The following is a 21,580-nucleotide window of genomic DNA, read 5'->3' on the forward strand; positions in this document are numbered from 1 at the left end:
GTGGAAAAGAAAAAAAGAAAAAAAATTAGAAAAAACCCACAAGTACAATTTGTAGAAAACTGATATGAGGATGATGAAGGATGTGCGTGAAATTATAAACAGATTAGTAAAATCACTTAAAAAAATTCTCGTTTTATAAACGTAAAAGGATGACACACGTGTTATGTTTATACATGCATAGAGAAACTGAATTATACATAATATATAAATATACATATAGTGTCCAGTCTATCTGAAATCCCCCTTATTTTTCTTGATATGGTTTGGTTTCATAAGTTATGTTTCTTTCGCCCTTTTTCCTTCTTTTCTGTATTGATTTTAATTTATTTTTGGAAATAATAATAACAACAACAACAACAACAACAATAATGATAATGATGATGATGATAATGATGATAATAATAATAATAATAATGATAATGATGATGATGCAAAACCGGCAGTTCATGAGTACAGACCTGAAAAACACAAACTGTTCTGGTGCCACACATAAGGTTCGAGGGTGACTTGGCATAGTGTAAAACTATGAACTACTCCTCCAGATTTTCTGATAATGCTATTCCTGGTGTAGTTATGCCAGCATGATTAATCCACATGTGTTGAGGCATATTGTTATACTTCCACTTATATATTTTTTTAAACAGCTGGTCATCTGTCTTGTAGGAATTGTTTACTGAAGAGGTTTTTTGTGTGTTTTTTTGTTGCTTTTGCCTGCTGCTCTGACTCTTCTGAGATTAAGCTCTAAATTTTGTGTCCATCGGTAACTTGAGATAGACTGGTTGTCCTCCCCAGTCACGTGGTCAGCCTGAGCATCCTTTGGCAGATCCAGCAGGCTGCCTCGCGTGTCTCCAGTAAAGGTTACAGAGTGAACCAGCCCCGCTGCTGCGTCCTATAGTCGCCTCATTCCCCGCTTCTAGTTCCTTCTCCTCTGTGCAGACTGCTCTGTGAAAACGCAGGTAAGTCCGCGAAATGATCCATGCAAGCGTTACAGCGTTGAGTTTTGAGTGGGCAACTACGCACCGTGGCATCAGCGTGATGCTGCGTGGATACTTGCCGTGCAGCAAAGACATGCATGTGCTTTGGCAAAGTAAATGGCTGCTTAATGCTGCGGATTTAATGCTTTCGCTCAAACTGAGACATGCCAGCTTGCAAACGAAGGCTGCAGAGTGAGTCCTCGCAGGTGCAGCGCTGTCTGTGGGTGCAGGGGCTGCTGGAGAGGCAGATACGTCTTCATTACTCATTGTGCAGGTGGAGCAGCGTTCCTCCGAGTCGGAGGCGGTGGCGTTGTGCTCATTGTAGTACGCTGGTAGTCGATATTGTTGTTTTATCGCAGAAAGTAGCTCTAGTTGTCGCTCGCAGAAGATCGGTGGCTCTGGATTGTGTGAAATAGTCCGACGTTCAAGTTCAAACAGTAGCTGGAGGTGGCGGTAAGGTCACATAGTAATGACTCAGCAACCGTCGTCTGCTGAGGAGAGTAAACTCGGGCTGCTTTTGGAGGATTTCCAACAACTGAAGGTTTAAAGAAGCTGCCTGTTTGTTCCCGTGGAAACCAGCGGAGTGGAGGTAACCTGGCACCTTTGTGCTTCTCTGTTTTTATAAATAAGGAATTTCAGAATTGAGTGCGAGTATTGATCATCGAGCCACTTATGTCTGAGCTGCAAGGAGCTGAGTGGGATTTCAGCTGACAATATGTCCTCCAGAAGGGCTGCTCAGCTATCATAAATAAACAAGGAGCCTTTCGGAGGTTTCATCTCACTCCCTGTTTGCATTTTATGACAGCATAATTCAGTTTACATTACATAAACACTCACATCTTATAATAAAGCATGAACGATTTGCCATAATGTGTAGAGGCTCAGGTTACCCTGTGAGAATCATTTCCTCTCTGCCTGTAGTAGAGTGAAGAATTGCCTCGTGTTTAAGTTATCTTGCTCTTATTCCTGCCTCCATCCAAGTGCAAGGCAGTGATTTTGATAGTATTAGTATTGTTAATATGCTGGTGGACCACATCAGGCACTTTGCAAATTTTTATTCCTGTTTGCCAAACATTTTAAGATGCAGAAAACTGCAGTTACTTTGGTGTTATTTTTCAGTTTTATTGGAATCTTGGAAAGGAATTTGTGAAAAAAATATTGAATATTGAAAAAATTATTGAAAAGACAAATTTGGAATTTATAAAAGCATGCCTGATTTTTGATATGCCAGAAAAAATTGGCAGCGTAGCCTGTAGTGACATTGAGTTTGACACCTCTGGTAGTTTATATAAAACGAACATAGCTACCATTTCTTTACCTACTGGTTTGCAGACTATAGTTTTGGTCACCTCTGTCATTTGAACCAGATGTGACAATACTTCAGAGGTCAGTATGGGGCAGTTAACAGCTGATGGCAAGGCCAAGCTCCAACCTCCAGGGCTGAAATGTGAAGCCATTGAAAAAGTAAAATTCCTCTAGTGACCACTTGAAGTTGTCGTATTTGGTCTTTTGAACAATTGATGTAAAGGTCGGTCAGTTCCCTTGTGACAGATCAGCTGAAATGAGCAGCACAGTAAAGTGCACCAGTTTGGATTTGTTCGAGGCTTTAAGTTAAGGTTACGACTGCTTTAACTGGCAGGTGTGCCAGCATTAGTAGCTGTAGCTAGCTGGTGTCTGGTAAGCTACACATTCACTAATTCAAGTCACTGAATTGGACCTCTTGACTATGTTTGTGCTGTTGGAGAAGTTAATGACATTATCTGACATGTAATATGGGCTGCTGTGTGGTATAGCACATCTGACTATTTCATTAGTCTGTTACTTTATACTAATTAGCTGGTTTATGTATCTGTGTTTTGCACTCATTCAGTGGACGCTTTCAGCTTGTAGCCATAGCTGTTAACTTAATCCTTATCCTCTCTTCCCAGTATGGTCACTTTTGGGGCTAAAAGCCAAACGTTGTAGCAGCCAAAATGCTAATGTTAAGGATTGAAAAAGAAATATTTGAGAAAACTGAAACTGACCAGTCCAGAAACTGACCTGTCAAGAAGTGTTTTCTTCTGTTTTGTTGAGGAAGTAATTTTATTAGACTGTTCGCACTAATGAGCTAGTTTGTTGGTTTGGTTTGGTTAAAGCTGGTGTAGTTTGATTAGTAATTGAAAAACAGATACGTCAGTAAAATTAAGTGAAAAACATGCAAAAATATTATGGACTTAATTGGAAAAACTGAAAATCTGACTTATAATACCTTACATAATATATTACTGCGAAAAGTACTTGTATTACTGGAACAACTTACCAGGTGTCACTGCCAAAACAAGTTATTTTAGCAAGAGCTAAGTAGAAACAAGCATCAAATAGGCAACTAGCTTGGTAGTAAACCAAAGTCATTTTGATCTGATGGTAGCAACAGGTGGATATTTAGATTCACAGTAGTGACAATCAGACGTCTTTACTGTAAAAATTCTTTGAGTAGTTTGTTGAGACACTTCACTCTGGTTGAAAATGGTTGACTCGCCCATCATACTTATATTATTGCTAAAAGTTGAACAGTAGGTGTCTATCTTCTTGAAAAGAAGATCACCATTACTGTGCCAAATCTTTTTCAATTCAATTCAGTTTTATTTATGTATCACAAAATCACAACAACAGTGCTTTATTTGTATACAAAAGAATAATACAAGGAAAACAGAGGAAACCCCAACATATGACCCCCTATGACCAAGTGGTTTGGCGACAGTGAGAAGGAAAAACTCTCTTTCAACAGGAAGAAACCTCCAGGAAAACCAGGCTCAGGTGTCCATCTGGTGACTGGTTGGGGGTGAGGGTGAAGACGGGACAGAAATCTGCTTCAGTTATTATAATTTTTAATTATATTATAATTTTGGTTTTGGTTACCTGGGGTGTTTGTACTCTTCTGTTTCATGGTTCATGTTCCTATGTTCTGTGTCCCCCAGTCTGTGTTAAGGTTGTGGGTTATGTCATTACGTGTATGTGTTTCCTGTTTTACTTTGAAGATCCGTGTCTGATCTCAGTATGTTCAGTTTACTTTTCCCCTGTCTCGTCAGGTCAGATTACTCCCAGCTGTGCCCTCCTTTTGTGTCTCATTCCCTCGTTATCCTTCTGTGTATTTAAACCTCGTGTCTGCCTCTGTTAAGTGCTGGTTCGTCTGTGTTGTTCCCCTCAGTCTCACTGCGTCTCTCTGTGTATGTCCTCGTACCTCCCTGCATTTTGGTTTCTGGTTAGTTCTGTTAGTTTTTTCCAGTTTAGGTTTTCTTAGTTCATGCTCACCCTCGCCATTTCTGTTTGTATCTACTTTTGTTCAATAAATACTCACCTGCACCAAAGCTGCCGCATTTTGGGTCCTTTCTACAAACTCCACACGTCTGCCACACCGGACGTGACAAATTTTGTATTTACGAATTACTCTTTCATTTTTATATTGTTTTGAAACTTTATTTTATTTTAGTTTTTCCCCCTGAAAAAACTCAGTGGTAGTTTTATTTTTTAAAATGACTATAATATGGATGGTGTTTGTCAGAGTCTAGTTTTAGGAAAATCAACAACGTTGTTATAGTACAATGACAAAATATTTTTAATACCCCTTATTCTGAGTAATTTAGACATCTCAATAGATTTGTGTTGTCCAATTGTACTGACAAAGAATAAAACTAAATACACTTTCTCTGTGTATTTAGTCATTTTAGTACACAAACTGATTTCAGGTAATTTCTTCAGATGAAAATGATTTATCAAACCTAGTTTCTGTTGTTGAATTATTTAAAATGTTATGTATAACTGCTGTTTACAGCACCAATGAAATTTAATTTATTCTCAGTTGTTTGAATTCAAAAAAGAGCTTTACATAAACACATTAATCTTTTCTCCGTTTGGTTTTATCAACATTGATTTTGTGATATAAATTGTTTATGACGTCTGAGATAGAAATTAGAAATGGATTAATGATAAATTCAGTGTCTGAATTAAATCAGATTGAATAAATAATTTATCATTGTCGTTCCAGTCTCACAATATGAATGCACAAAACTGATGACTATAGTTATGAAAAGAGCTTTATACTTTTTGGTCGTCAAGCTTAAAATATTGCACTCTAAGTCTGTAGCATCATTGTGTTCAAGTTTGAGGCTTTGTAGAATTATGAGCCATCATGTCTCTGAGTTTGCTGCCCACTTATCTCTAAATTTAGATGTATACATGAAGAAATAGCTCACTGCTGTGTCTGAAGTGCCCCGATCTGGCCTGGAGTTAGAGAAGTGGTTGTTACTGCAGTCTTTGAGACTAGTAGATCAGTTTGTGTGCAGCAGTGGTCTGTACAGATTATTATTATTAGTGGATTATAATATTTACATGAAGCTTTTAGCAGTATTCAGGTGGATACATGTGATTTAACAGGTTAAATGTGGTTAACAGCAAGTCACGATCTTACACTCTCCCTCCGTGTGTATGTGAGGTCCTGTCCATGTTTGTCAGTGTGCACTGTGAAAGTCTGCAAGATGTCTCTACACTGATGCCAAGACTAATTCTTTGTCAAACTCGACCACTCTCTTTCTTTGGTTTCTTTGTTTTCATTACAATTGCTTAGTATGATGAAGCAGCAAAATCTCAGGGACACCAGGTAAACATTTTGAGGTTTACCTTAAATTTAAATTTTCCCATGGCACCTTTTGGGTGAATCTGTCCTGCATACAGTCATGGGCTTCATGCTTACTAAACTTGATTTAGAAACTAAATGGACTTTTCTGTTACCTGAAGGGAAGCAGTTTGCATTAACATTTTTTTTATCAGTCAAAAATTAAAGTTAATAAGATGCCACATCCCAGCCACAGGTTCTTATTTATTTCACCCTTTTTTACTTATGCCATTAGCATCTTTTCTGAGTAGGATAAAACGACTTCATCTACAATTTAGTTATACAAGCTTCTAACAAGTCTTGAATCTTGTCTCTTACATAGAAAAATTCAATTTTTAATGACAGTTTCTTGACATCCTATAAAGAGCCGCAGTAGCTGCCAGTACAGAACACTAACGTGGGCGATGCTTACCAGTTTAACAATGTCACACCACAATTAACTGACTAAATTAATACTTCTGAAATTGTTGTGTTTTTCTCTGTGGTTAAGGCTCTAAAATATACTGTCTAACATCCCATATTACATAAAAGGCTACAAGGCAAAAGCAAGTAATACAATAAAGCCTATATTAGCTATTTGCGGATCTACAAATATCGGCACTTATAATGTTTGATAAATGAACATTTGAAAAAGTAAAGAGGACACAGCAGAAACACCCAAGGCCATGTTGTGAGTGTTGGTGTTACATAGTTTGGCCACCAGAGGGCATTTTTCAACTTCCCTGTTGGCAACACAGAAATACAACAACAGGCTGATCCAAGATGAGTCGGGCAAAGTGTAAACGAGTAAATAAATAGCTTAAAAAATATTAAGAAAATCTGTTGATGCTATATGTCTCGGAAACAAAAAAAAATATTGTCCGATATACTGGAATATCAGATTTTTTAAATCTGATATATCAGTATCGGTTTTAAGAGTCTTTAAAATACTAAATACTTCTATTTTTGTTCAACGTTATTTAACTTGAATATGTGCCATGTGGTGCTGTTATGCCACATTAGATTAAAAGTCTTTTTAAAGTGCTGTTAGTTGAGTCCCTGCAGCAATCTGGGGGCTACAACACCTAATTTGCAAATGGCTGCACCAAAAGATAGCTCCATTAGATGTATTGATCCGCTGCGATTACCTTGATTAAATGATGTGTCACAAACACCAAGCTGTTGAACAGTAACTCTACAAGCATCTGTGGCTTTCTGCCTCTGTGCACATTACACTCTGCTAATTTATGGATGATAAACAAAAAGTTTGCAGTCAGACACAAAAACAAATTAGCTTCTTCTTCTTATATAAATCAAACTGAATTCCCCTGAAAATACTCTATCACTTGGGTTAACTGAGACATATATGGTGGTTTTTCTTTGCAAAGTTTGGAACTAGTGGTATATTACTTTAAATTCTCAAAATGCGGTTATACCCAGTAAACATGGTAGAAAGAGTGACCCTAACCCTCCTTGGTCAAAAGTGCACTGCAGATGCTCACAAGGCAAGAATTATTAATCACATTAATGTAGTCAATAAATTAAATATTTGTATTTGCCGTTTAATACAACAACTAATGTGTTTATGAAATGGTTATGAACAGATGGCTGCGTAACAGCCACTTCTTGCACATAGGCTAGTACTCCTGGAGCCTGTGATTTTTCTTTTAAATTACAAACATCACTTTTGTGCTATTTCTGTGTCGGCATAAGTTTTTTTAAAATGTCCTTTTGTTCTAATAGGGAAAAAAATGATTGAAACCAGTTTTTGAACACAAAGGTTTTCCAAAACAAGTATGATCAGATAACATTCAACAACTACATAGAGCTGGGGGGGAACTTAAGTTTCTGACATCCAACCATTATATCACAAGCTAGGTCACAGTGGCAGCAGGCTAAGTAAAGTGTCCCAGATGTCCTGGGCAGGGCGATACATCCAGTTCCTCCTGGGGGATCATGGGGCATTTTCAGGCCAGAAGAAATAAACATTCTCTCTAGTGGGTTCTGTGAATAACCTGGGATCTCCTCCTGTTGAGCGTGCCGGGAAACCCTCCAAAGGGGGGTGCTCAGGAGGTATCGTGACCAGATGCCAGAACTACCTCAGCTGGCTTCTTTCAACATGGTCGAGCAGCAGTTCTAAACCAAGATGCTTTCAGATATCCATGCTCCTCACTCATATATCGAAGGCTAAAATATGAGTGAGTTTGGCCTTTTAAACTCATTTAAAAAGCCAAACTCATTTTGGCTACTCACAACTTTTATTTTTGGACTATATTTTAAGCTTTCTCTTTATAAAAAAAAGTTTTACATGTTTATTACTTATTTAATTTAATTCATTTATTTTTACTTAAAGAAATACTAATGTCAAACTCACAACCTAAAAGGAAATAAATCAGAGCATTAATTTTGTTGTTTTTGGGGACATCCCAGCACTTTGGTGGATGTACGGAAAGCTGAAGGTGGGGAGAGAAGTGGTGAGATTCCACATTCAGTACAGAGCAGGCATCAATTAAAAAAGACAAACAGAAACAGCATGGGCAGAAGGAGATGTAATGGAGCTGGGTTGCAAAGCAGCTTGCACAGGTGCAGGGACTGTAAATTGGAAAACAGCTTAAATACTATGCATCAAATGAGAGTAGGGCTGGGCTTGACTTTCTGCTATATACAGGTAATAAAAAAACACATAGGCAAATTTAAATTGAGTGGGGTTGCAGTTATTAGCTTTATTATTTAATATGTTATTACATTTCTTTATTAATGAGTCATGTATTAATTGGTCTATCAAATGTTAGTAAATACCATGTTTACTCAGAACTTCTGATAACATCATCAGATGTCTTGTAAATCTACAATAGTATATGTATTACAATGTATAGTATTAACCCTTTAAAACCGGTCGGAGCGGGCACGCTCCGTTTTGCGTAACTATTTTTAAATCCCTGTAGAACCAGAACCATGCAAGCTACTGCGAGTGTTCTAACTTACTGCATATGTATTTGGTACACTAGCTGCACAGGGGCTCAGAGGAAAGCACTCCAAGGGATCATTAACACCGCCCAAAAGATCACTGGCTGCCCTCTCCCCACACTGGAAGTTCTACACAACGCCCACTGTTTTAAAAAGGCCCAAAACATCATAAAAGACACCTCACATCCTGGCCACTCCCTGTTCGAACTGTTGCCCTCAGGCAGACGGTACAGAGCAATCAGAGCAAGGACTAATAGACTCAAACACAGTTGTTATCCAACTGCAATAACACATCTGAATACTACAAAAAAAATGTCCATCACGCCACTCTTGTGTTAATCTATGCACGGTCTGAAGCATGTGTGTGGGAATGTATGTGAATGTTTTACTGTTACATCTTATTAGTATTTTAAGTATTCTATCTATTTTATTTATTGAATTTCATTGTTTTATTTATATTTTGATATTGCTAGGGATGATGCAATGATCGGGGACCATTCTTAATTTCGTTGTTCTCGTGACAATGACAATAAAGTTTCTGATCTGATTCTGATTCTAGCACAATAATTTTTTCTGCACATGAAACCGGAGGAGTTGTACTTACATCTTATGTCATCATCTTGTCCTAAGTCACTAAGTTCCACATATGGCTTTGCAAAAACAGCATAAAAAGCGCTTGCAGCAACAAAAATATAATATTCCAGAAACATGCTTTGCCGATCTGATCAGCTGTTCATAACACTTCCTTTGTTGGAATAGACGTAAGCGCGAACTATAGCGTGTCCACCATTACCTGGCTGAAACCGGAAGTGACGTCTTTTTCGCGGAAAATGTAGTTTTTTACCTTAGGGGCCTTATAAGCCTGTACTGGTGATTTTAAAAGTCATGTCTGACTTCATGCTTTTTTGAATAGTTTCTGGGATGCTTGGAACTCAAAATGCACTGCTGTAAATAGTTTATTTTGATGCACATGCTGTTTTTTTGCAAATTTGCATTATAATATTTATTTTTGTTTTTCCAGCACTATATAAAATTTGGTGTATTTCAAAAATAAAACTACGAAGACACTCAAAATAAATTTCCTGTTGTTAGAAACTACTTTGTGCAACTCTTTTGTATTTACAGTTTTGAGGAACAAACCTCTTAAATTTCTCTAACTGGAAATATATGTAAAAAAAACAAAAAAAAAAACAACCCAAATACGATTTTACATCTTTTGTAGTTTATTGCACTTTTTTGCACTTTTTATTTATGTAGTTATTATAGATTAATGCATACATATTATTAAAATTTGGGCTATAACGGTTGTATTGATGTTAGCAACTTGAAATGCTCCCAAAAATGGCACTACAGCAGCGGTCCCCAACCTTTTTTGCGCCACGGACCGGTTTATGCCCGACAATATTTTCATGGACCGGCCTTTAAGGTGTCGCGGATAAATACAACAAAATAAAACTAGTACCGGTACCGAAAAAAAGAAGATTTATTCATAACACACGTGAAAAGACCCAGGAAAACCGAGTTAGCGATCAAAACGATAACAAAATAACGCTGAAAACCGATAGAAACCCTGAAAACCATACATTTCACACCTGAGCCTCAACTCTCGCGGCCCGGTACCAAACGACTCACGGACCGGTACCGGTCTGAGGCCCGGGGGTTGGGGACCGCTGCACTACAGCATGTAAAAATATAAAGATAACTCTGGCGGACTTGTTTCTATGGTAGGTCTTAAAGGGTTAACCACCAATAGGCCCAACTATTGACATCAGTATTAGTGTACATTCAGAATTGGTATGGTTATTCAATTCCATTAACTCTGTGACTAGTCCTTAAAACTCCTAGTCTAGAGAATTCTTCTGGTACTTTTTTATAGCTTGTTTCTAACTTCTAGACCTTGTGATCGAATTACTTTTGGCAGTTGATATTTTATGCTGATCTCTTGAAACATGTAACAGTTTAAACAAGGTGGCTGTCAAGCAGAGGGAGCCCAGAATGACGGTATTTATAAAGTCAATTGCAAGGTTAAGCATCCACTTTACATAGTAATCTGAGCAAATGAAATGCCTGTCTGTAAACACATTTTTTGGCATATCTACCAACCTGCCATGTACTTGTGATATGACAAGGATTTCTTTCTCACATTCGTTATGCAATCATTGCATCGTCATATAAATATGTTTTTTCTTTCTTGCTCAGTTGCTGATGTTTAACAGAAATCCATCGGTATATTTTACCATCATCTCATCTTTACTACTCTGTAGGATCACACCCTGACCAGTCACCCTGATTCTTTGTATTGCAGACTGGATGTTTACCAGGCCTTTTGTTTTCCTTTTTTTTAATGTTGGCGTTCCTCAGCTGTTTCCGCCACCAGTGTCTGTAACACAATCACTAATGTATCAATCCTTTCACACATTCAAAGGCAGAACCATTCAGAGCTCTCTGATTACATGGCTGTGTCAAGGGGGTGAGACATTTGATATCTCTGGGTGGTGGTAGGCAGGGCAAGATATGGGTCAGCTTTGTGGTGTGACTACCTACTCCATGTTCACCCCGTTACCACTCCATATTCACGTTGCTTGATTTATATTTTCATTGCATATCCATAAAGCTGTGCTTTAAAACACTGAGAGTTACTCACAATGGATTAGTCTGTGGTTATGCAGGGGAGGTGTATGCATCTGCTGTGTACTGAACTGTTAATGCAGTACTATGGAGTGCATGTGCATAGTACCTCGCTGTTAAAGACATAACCTCAAACTGCTCTAGATCTCAGCAGCCTACAGTACTTCTATTTGTGCAGTGCCTTGTGTATAATGTGAGCTGTGAGCCAAATGTAAACGTCTCAAAGGGAGCAAGTGAGTCAGCTGAATAAAACGGAGACAGATGTGAAGCCTCATATTGTGACTGTGGGAAAACGGCAACACCAAACACAACTGGTCACTCAGGGTTGATTTAACTGGGTTTCATTAATTCCCATGACTATTTTATGTTGGCAGTACATTCTTACTTATTATTTGCTTAATTTAGTCTGTTTTCTGTTTTGCGTCCTTCTTGTTTATACTGCAGCGAAGCCTTATAAAAACAAAGGGATATTATTAGCTCAATAAATCAAAAATATGAGTTAATCAAAGTAAAGCCTGCGCATGACAGAAGGATTTTCGGATTAGCGTATTCTGGTATTTCCTTCTCTCTCTGGTCTGGCAAAGCAATGTAGGCACACCAAAATTATAGACAGCACAGACTCAGTCTTTGGAGGAGTTAGTGGATTTTAAATGGCAGCTCATTCCCCTGCCCCGTCCCCTCCCGCACTGACCAGAATAATATAATTACAGACCAACAACTGGCATGTTTACATGGAAGAGAAGCACCTGTTTTCCATCATGTTGAGACCAGTCCAATCACTAGCATTTATTTTTGACATTTTCAGGATGATTCAGCTGTCTGCTCTTTGTGTATGTGTGCTACTGGGGTTTTCAAATTATGAAACTGATCTAAAGACTTGTAATCGTTTAATTCATGGAGCACCAGCAGTAATGATCTGTGAAGATATCTTAACAGTCACTTAGCTGGTAAGATGCTAATTTCTATCTGGAAATTTAATTTTAACATAATGGTAACAGTCCCACTGAGCTGGTTTTTGCATCAGTCTGGTATTTTCTGGTACAGAGCTCTAGATTTCCCTGTTTCCCTGCCAATGTCAGCTAGGTGAGAAGCGGGGAAATAGCTGTTTCAAATATATAATTACTTTACCTGACTTACTGTAATAAATAGCTTAACTAACTTATCTAGGTCACACTACACCAAAGACAAATAATTCTACCGTAATGCCATTTTACGTATTAAATGTTATTACCGTCACTCAGATATATACTTTTATTGGCCACATTTTCAATTATGACATAAAAAGCCAAGCAGTCAGTGACCAAACCTTCAGACTTTTTTCAGTTTAACAATTTTTGTCTCATAGGCAGCATAACCGCTTGCTAGTGGCTCATTGGCTAGTGATCATGATTTACAAAAAAAGTTTTTGTTATTAAATACGATCCAAAATAATTTAGTGAGCTCATAAACTCACCAGAACAGCGTAGGCTTAAGTATTTTTTTCTAACCACAGCTATCGCCATCTAGTGACATTCAAGTAAAATTCATGTAGCTTCATTTTTCCAGAGCAAAAGCTATGTCCATGTTTTATAATGTCAATTACATTACTACCACCTGAATATACTTTTACATAAATAATAATGTACAAGCTAACCAGCTCATAGCTGCAAAAGGTCAAAGCAGCTACCCTGCCTTTGTACAAGGCAGTACAATCTGTAAGCAAACACCTCCAACATCTTTTTGTGGTACTCATTCTTATATAAAGCTTTTCTACTCTGAGCACTCAAAGCGCTTTATAATCAGTAATAGCAAACTTTAGACTTGCTTATAGGTGGATTTTGTTATGTTTTTACAGAACATCGTTTAATTTGGACCACTTCCTGTAATTATGCTAAGCTACCTAGCTGAAAAAAACCTCAACATTTTTTAAAAAGGAAAAAAATTAAAATTAGATTCTCTGATTCACATTTTGTTTTCAGATTTGTCTGTGGACTTTTAATTTACTGTGTGTAATTTGTGGTTATATATGACTGTGTTTCTTTGGGTGTGTATCCATCAGCATATGGTGATTATGTACTATATTTGCATAACCTTACATGTGCTTGGTCACTGGAGAAACTATCCATCATATCTGACTGCTAACCTCCTACCCTGTTCATTCTCCAGCAGGTTATGCCACCCCAAAGGCTTCCTGGATCCCCAGCAGTGAAAGAGAAGGGCTGATCCCGTCCTCCTCCAGGTTCCTGCCGTGCAGCCCTTCTTTCCCTCTTTCTCTCTCCTGCTTATTCCCCTCTCCCAAAGATACAAACCCTACCTGACCCCAACACCTAAACACTTTGACCTTTGTCACCCACTTCTTGGACCACCCTTGTTAATCCAGTCACGTCCACCGCATCATCTTCCTCACAGCAATTCCATAGGCAGTCTCCCCTCATTCCAGCCACACTAGTCCACTTCCCTGCGGGACCCTGCACATTTTAGAGGTCTGCTCTACCCTCTGGCTGCTTGCCGGGCCCCATGGCTACAGGAGGTCATGCCCCTGACATAGATGTGTTAATAAACCTACAGCAGGTAAGAATTATTGTTTTCTTAAACTGAACCTGTTCTTATAAAAATAAACATAACTATAGTTAGCATAATAATATAATAATGGATTGCACAGGAGGGGTTAATGAATGTCATTACAGTAGATGTCTATCTGAAACTTCAAGGATGCAGTTCATTTTCTTTCGTCTTTTTCAATGCCATGTGCCAACACAGTGCAGAGCAGCTACCTGAACTCTACTCCCACAGAGGTCGGTTATCTTGTTAACAGTCTTACATCCTCACTGCGTATGACCTTGGATACTTTGGCTCTGAAAAAGAAAGCCTTAAATCAGAAGTGCTTGAGTTTTGGTATTAACTTCAATACATACGTTCTACAAACCATCAACGTGTCTATTAAACGGACTGATTTCTATATAGCACTTTTCTATTGTCCTGGAGCTCCGAAGCACTTTATACAACCGCATTAACCCATTCATACGCTTTAGTGCTTTCTATCTAACATTCATATTCTGACGCAGAGCAGGGCGATATGACCAGAAATATTTATCACGATATACATTTAAAAATTTGCGATAATGATATAACTGACGATATAATTAACACTAGACAAAATACTTTACAACTCCACAACTTTATTAGTGCAAAAAAACAAACAAATCATCAATGTATTTTCACTTAAACAAGCAGCTGTTTTTTATCTCCATTAAAGTTATATAAAAATTTAATAGTGCAAATGCAAATTCCTTGCTGACAGTTTAACCAAAAGGCATTTCCAGTGGAAATTGGCAGACATATCCTCAGCATAACCATGTATAATATCCACAAAACTTAAAAAGAGGTTATACACACACAATACGGTAATATTATGTTGAACCACAGTACGTATCACTCCGCAAGGCTCCTGACTACGATAGCCGTAATGCTCCGACAATCCATCAAGCGGAGCGGCTTCGTAGCTTAGCAAAGTCGTACTAAAACATTTGACAGATTTTCGAGCGCCGTGTACCACAGAAAATCGTTTCGAGGTCAGTAAACACAACCAGAATTCAAACATAAGGCACACGGGATTATAAGGGGTACTGTCGATTTTCAGAAAAATCAAAGGATTGATTTTAAGTCTCCCTTTTTTTCCAAAAAACCATCCGTTTCATTCAACGATCCGCTTTCACCCTTCTCATTCTGCGTCGCCACCATGCTTTTTCCGCCATGTGCGTATGAAAACAAAGGCACTGCGCATGCACGTTTTACCCATATTCTATCGCGATATTTCATTTTCTTATCGTTGCCAAACATTGTACCTGTATTACCGTGAAAGGCATGATATGGCCCAGCCCTATTCTGACGCATGCATTGGAGAGCAACTTGGGGTTAATATCTTGCCAAATGGAGACTGGAACTGCCCAGGATCCAACCACAACCTTCTGTTTAGTAGATGACCTGCTCCACCTCCTGAACTACAGTCACCTATTAGACCCCTTTCCTACAATATTGCTCAAAGAAGTCCTACCATTTATTAGTGGTTTAGTAGAATCGGTTTAAAATGATGGTAATGAAACCATTACTCAAAAAAAGACATACCTTGACTCAGCTGTCTTAGCTATTTGTAGATCAATCTCCAACTTTTATTTTAAACATTATTGAAAGAGTAGTTGTAAAACCGCTAACTGAGCATCTCCAGAGGAACGGCTTAATTGAAGAGTTTTAGTCAGGATACAGAATTCATTACAATACAGAAAATGAAGGTTACAAATACTCTTCTTTTGTCCTTATACTTAGGCAGTATTATTACAAGTAGGGCTGGGCCATATCATACCGTTCACGGTAATACCAGTATAATGTTGGGCAACGATAAGAAAATGAAATATCGCGATAGAATATGGAGCATGCACAGTGCCTTTATTATCATACGCATGGCGGCGACGGAGAATGAGAAGGGCAAAAGCGGATCGTTGAATGAAACGGATGAACCAGAATTGGTCTGTAAAAATGCTGCAACTTCATTAGTGTGGAACTGGTTTAACCTTCGTCCGTCAGATACACAACAAAGCACTATTTTTGGTAGAGCATGCTAGCGGGCCGTCGTTTTTACCGTGTTTTTTGGAAAATACGGCACACTTAAAATCAATCCTTTGATTTTTCTGAAAATCGACAGTACCCCTTATAATCCCGTGTGCCTTATGTATGAATTCTGGTTGTGTTTACTGACCTCGAAACGATTTTCTGTGGTACACGGCGCTCGAAAATCTGTCAAATGTTTTAGTACGACTTTGCTAAGCTATGAACCTGCACTGCTTGATGGATTGTCGGAGCATTACGGCTATCGTAGTCAGGAGCCTCGCGGAGTGATACATACTGTGGTTCAACATAATATTACCGTATTGTGTGTGTATAACCTCTTTTTAAGTTTTGTGGATATTATACATGGTTATGCTGAGGATATGTCGGGCAGTTCCCACTGCAAATGCCTTTTGGTTAAACTGTCAGCAAGGAATTTGCATTTGCACTATTAATTTTTTGTATAACTTTAATGCACATAAAAAACAGCTGCTTGTTTAAGTGAAAATACATTGATGGGGTTTTTTGCACTAATAACGTTGTGGAGTTGTAAAGCATTTTGTCTAGTGTCAATTATATCGTCAGTTATATCGTTATCGCAAATTTTCAAATGTATATCGTGTTAAATATTTTTGGTCATATCGCCCTGCTCTAATTACGAGACATATTGTACATTTTCATTGCAATGCATCTGATAACCAGCTTCATCTATCCACATGAATGTCTTAAATACATAAAGGCCTGCTTCTAAATTCAGATAGAATTGAGGTCAGTCCTTAAAGAAACATGGTGTCTAACCAGCTACTTACTCTATTACTCTGGATAAGTAATAGAGTAAGTAATCTGAATAAGAAAAGTGTTGTGTAGCAGATGTTATTATAGCAGCTTGTACAATAGAGTTGTGTTCCTTTAAAGCTACAGGAGGAGGTCTCCAGAAACTTCAGTGCTGTTAGCGAGTGCGGCTTGAGATCAGAAAGCTAAGTGAGAACACAAGCCTTCACATGATTGTTTGACAGATAGCCATGAAATGATTTGTTTGAGCTGGTGTTAAGTCAGTTCTTAGCTGCAACATCTCCAGCACTCAGTTCACACTTTCACACCAGTTAGCTGCCAGTACACTTGTTTCGACCAGAGAGCAATGCCTGCAGATATTTCCATATCCATAATGGTGTACAGTAGGCAATAAAACATAATATTTGTTGTTGTTTTGAATATTTTCTACTTGGATCTGTTAATTCAGTCGGAAGCATTTGGACATTACTGTTCTGTCATCCTCAGGCTAACGCTGCCCTTTGATGCACCATGTGTACCGAAAACAAAGGGCTTGTTTCCAATATTTCCAAAGGCATTGTTTATATTTTCGCCATATGGCAGCAAGCAATAACATTTTAAATTAACATAAGCTTGGCCGCATGCACCAATGTTACAGGACTAGCTGACAGTCCATTGATAAACTAACTGCTATTGTTCGTACTAGCCAGCCAGAAACATGCCAGCACAAGACCCATTGTACTCAGGAGACATATTTGCACCATCTGCTCTTATAGTGGTCTACAATTACTTTTGGTGGAGCAGTTTATAGTTTGGCAGAGGAAATTAGGTGGATGGTGCAAAACTGATAATAAGCTCAGTTGCCTTCTGTTTAAATTCTTAAAACTGTTCAATCCAAGGTCATAAATGGATAATGAGCAGACCATATTTGCATATCAGAGTTCATTGAAGTTGAGCAAATTGCAGAGATTCAATTAATGAGTTGACTTTTGTCATAAAATCCTGCTGTTTAGACTCTGGTGTGGCTCGGTGTACATCCTTGCTCATATTTTGAGCGATAGCATTTCCTTACACAATAGCAAGATGATTATCTTGAGTGAAAAGAGCACTGAAATGTCTTGAAGACTAAATTGTTACTTCCAATTTCTCCATGCAGTGATGAGTCACCCTCGGGTCTGTGGAAAATGCTCCATGTCCTGCTTTGCACAATGCTTTGTAGCTTTGCTTCAAGCGAAACAGAATAGCCGGTGATCTCAGGGAAAAACAGTTCTATCATCTAAGTAGGTGATGTGTCATTATGCACAGCGGGAACTGTGTCCTCTAAAGTGCATGTAACATATTGTAGTTTGATGGAAATAACAGGCTAAACGATTGGCTGCAAAGAATAGACTCTTTTCTACCTTCAATCACTTGTCAGCTCTGTGTTCAAATACACAGACGGAGCCTCTGCAGTGAGACGGAGCGGCTTCTCTGCACAGGTTTTAGTCTCCTATAGTCTGATTGATTCTGCTAGTCGAGACTTTGTTTTGTGGTTTAGTGTGAGGGCATGTGTGTATGAATCATATTAAAGCAAAGCCCAATGGTCCCCGTTGCCACAGAGACCACTGGTGTTGCTCTCTAACGTGAATGGTAAATGGACTGTTATTTATACCAAGCTTTTCTACGCTTAGTGAGCACTCAAGGCGCTTTTTACTGTAAGCCACATTCACCCATTCACACATACATTTATACAGTATTTTATTCTATACCTTTAAACACTTCTAACCACCACATACACACTCACTCTCTAATGGAGGCAGGTGTGGTTTAGGGTTACTGGGGGACACTTTGACATGTTCACTGGAGGTGTGAACTGGCTGAAACAACACAGCATAGGTCCTGGAAGTGGTTGTCAGTGGACCACAACTACTAGTAGTCACGCATTTTTGTTTCTTGCTATTTAAGGCACATCAATCAAATCAATCAAAATGTATTTCTATTGCACATATTAATAACAACTGAGTTGACCAAAGTGCTTCACAGTCAGACAGAGCATGAGACAATGAGAACAAAACGGTTAAGAAGGAACAGGGCAAGAAACAAGAAAGGTGACAACACAACAAGCCAGATAATAGCCAATGAATATGAGCAGGGAGGTTATTCCAGAGTCTTGGTGCTACGGTTGCAAAGACCCGATCACCTCTGGACTGCATGTTGAAGGGGCAATGCACATTGCTGCTAACAGCACTGATCATCATATGGTGGTAATGTGGGATGCTGCACTCCTGTAATTTATTGTATTTCTTATATTTGCATTGCACCTTTTGCTTATGTATCTAAGTGTTTTTTCTCAACGCTAACAGTGATGTTTCATATGTGGTGCAGCATGGAAAAACCTGGTTAAATTCTATCATTTTAATTTGCCATATTTTTGAAACTTCTACATAAAAAACCAAACCATGATGACTTGTTGCAGACATTTTCTTTTTGTCCTTAGATTTACATTGTACTCTTTGACAGCCCCAGGAAAACAAGTATCCAGCTTTGGTATACAGTTGCATTGCATTTATATGTTAAATTGACAAATCAGTGGTATCTCTTTATTTGCTTGGTCTTCAGTTATTTGAAGTTCTTATTTTAAGTGCTTACTACGTAAAAGGATCACAGGCTTGGTTGCAGTGCTGTCAGTTTGTCCCCTCTGTAGTAAACTTTAATTGAAGGTTTCACCAAAAGGGTTCCAAGTACACCTTCAACCTAAAACTGATACTGTGTGGCATCGTATTGTTCAAAAAGTTCAATTCTATACTGCAGCGCGGGCATATGTATAAGATAACGCAACATATGTTGAATATTTCTATTTGATAGCACGTTGCAGTTATAAATGGGCTAATTTACTGAAGACAAAGGCTGCTGTTTTCTACAGGGACTCTATAGAAGTTAACAGAAGTAGTTAGGCTCATAAGGCTTATGGGTGCATGCAATAATTGAACCATATTTGAGGAGAGCTCACCATCCCTCATTTTATTTCAAAACATCATATTTATGCAAACTGTTCAGTTTGAAATAATTGCTCATAAACATCAGCTGTGCAGTGAGAAGAAAAGCAAAACACTGATGCTGATATGTATGTTAGTTGTGATTTGTTTTTCTGGGAAGCGTACCAGCTCCTTAAATCAAAGAGGCCCGGCTTTAAGCGAGAGGGAAACCGCTTTAAACACGGCACGCCAAATAAAAGGAGGAGGAAGCAACAGAAAGAGGAGCACTCTGCGAGGAAACACAAAGAGAAGAATTTTAAAGAGCTAAATATTTTTATCCGTCTGTGTTTTAATTAGTAAAAGGTTCATTTTATATTTTAAATTTAGTGTCCAATGGTGTTTTCCAGTATCCTAAATGTTGTATAAGCAAGACCTGGCTACAGCTTTTATAAGCCAAAACCAAAGTTTATTCAAAGTCTTTGTTTCTTTGATGGTTGCTTCGGTAGCTGATGTGTACTCATTCGTCTCACGTTTGCTAATTTATTCAACTCAGCTTTATTTTCTTTCACGTAAACACATATTTTGATACAACTAATGTGACGTCCTTTTTTATTTTATTTTAAAAAATTTTTACAAATACAACCTGTGAACCTGCTTCTCTCTATGACTTCATTAGATAATACATGTACAATGGTAGGACGCTAATTTAATATGAAGCTTCATCATGGTTAACTTAGTTTTCATTACTGTGAGAAGAAACAAGGAAGATCTAATTTAACGTGCATTAAAGACACAGAAAGTTCCCATCATGCATGCTGTTTCTCCTTGTATAGTTGTGACAGTCAAACAGTGCATGCTGCGATCTCTGTTTGCATTTAAAAACTTAAATAATTTACTTGAATGAACTATTGCAGTATATTACCTCAAAGATAGAAGTACTTGTGTACTTTGGGTGAAGAGTTTGGTCATTCAACAAGGGTACACCTGTTAAAAGGGGACAGTTAAGATAGTTCTGACCTTTGTCCTTTGGAGGAGTGAAAGAAGCTTCTATGTCTACTGTGAGCGACCATCTTTGAACAGAAGCGGTGGCTTACGACACCAACTGTGTGCCATCTATAATTCAGTTTTGAGATCCCTTCGCAGACACCTTAATGCCCACTCACATCCTGGGCCATATGACCTCAGTGGATCTAGGCTTCATAATGGGTTCACCCAAAACCTTGGCTGATTGTGGCCCACACCTGTTTTCACACCTTGGCTCGTGTGATTAGGCAGAGGATCAATAGGGGGTCCACGACCCTCTTGGGGACACTCCCATAGGGCTTAAAATCTGGGACTCTCCACTAATTGCTCTTAGAAGTGAAGATGAGAGGTGAAACGTCTTCAAGCAACTTAAAGAAGTCCAGACGCTTTTCTTTCGAAGCTCCTTAGACTACGATGACCTGGATGACTGAGAACCTTCACAGACACATGTAACATAATCCAAATTGCTTTACAGTAGCTTATCATTTATAACTGACCTCACAGTAATCCTGATTCACCTTGTAACTTCTTAACTGAAATGCGCGTACAGAACCCCGATGGCTTTCACTTAGTGTTTCCTGATCACTAACACGAGTACACTTAATCCTCTCACACAAAGCAAACACAGCCCCACATGCGCCCTCCTGAACAGTAGTCAGCCGCTGATAAATATTTAAATGCATCTCTGGCTCACCATACCACAAATTATGAAAAATTAATATTGTAGTAGATGTCGGGCGGTTAGAGTAAAGGTTAGAGAGGATCTCAGCTGTGTTGATTGGACTTTTTTAATTTAAGCTTCTTTACATTTTAATTGGTTCAAAGTGGCCAAACCAGCCACAGAGATTTTGAATTTTCATGAAATATTACATCTACAGACAGTAGATTGTAACCCACAGTGATGGCACTCGTAGCAAACAGGGCAAATATACATTCCTGATTTTTTCGTTTTTTTTGTGTAATAGATCTGATTTGGGCATACAGTACTTAAAGCATACAATATTTCAAATCACTGTAAGCCATTGTGTGTGATTCTATTCCTGTACGTATCA

The 21,580-nt window shown here is 38.4% G+C and overlaps 1 protein-coding gene across 4 annotated transcripts in view; it reads left to right on the forward strand.

Annotated features, from left to right (window-relative positions):
- Positions 1 to 533: 533 nt before the first annotated feature.
- The window catches only part of slc4a3 (solute carrier family 4 member 3), a 66,524-nt gene continuing 45,477 nt past the window's right edge, over positions 534 to 21,580 (forward strand). Inside the window, exons 1-2 of one of the 4 annotated variants that reach the window (XM_084954535.1) lie at positions 534 to 956; positions 13,345 to 13,749. In XM_084954535.1, the coding sequence (XP_084810661.1) occupies positions 13,696 to 13,749 (54 nt within the window). In that variant the 5' untranslated portion in view covers positions 534 to 956; positions 13,345 to 13,695. Of the gene's footprint in view, positions 957 to 994; positions 1,564 to 13,344; positions 13,750 to 21,580 lie in introns of those variants that run through there. The other 3 variants (XM_084954537.1, XM_084954536.1, XM_084954538.1) reach the window with 3 other exon arrangements.

Source organism: Perissodus microlepis, chromosome 16 (assembly GCF_051167445.1).
Source record: "Perissodus microlepis isolate ML-2025 ecotype Zambia chromosome 16, ASM5116744v1, whole genome shotgun sequence".
NCBI classification, from domain to species: Eukaryota; Metazoa; Chordata; class Actinopteri; order Cichliformes; family Cichlidae; genus Perissodus; species Perissodus microlepis.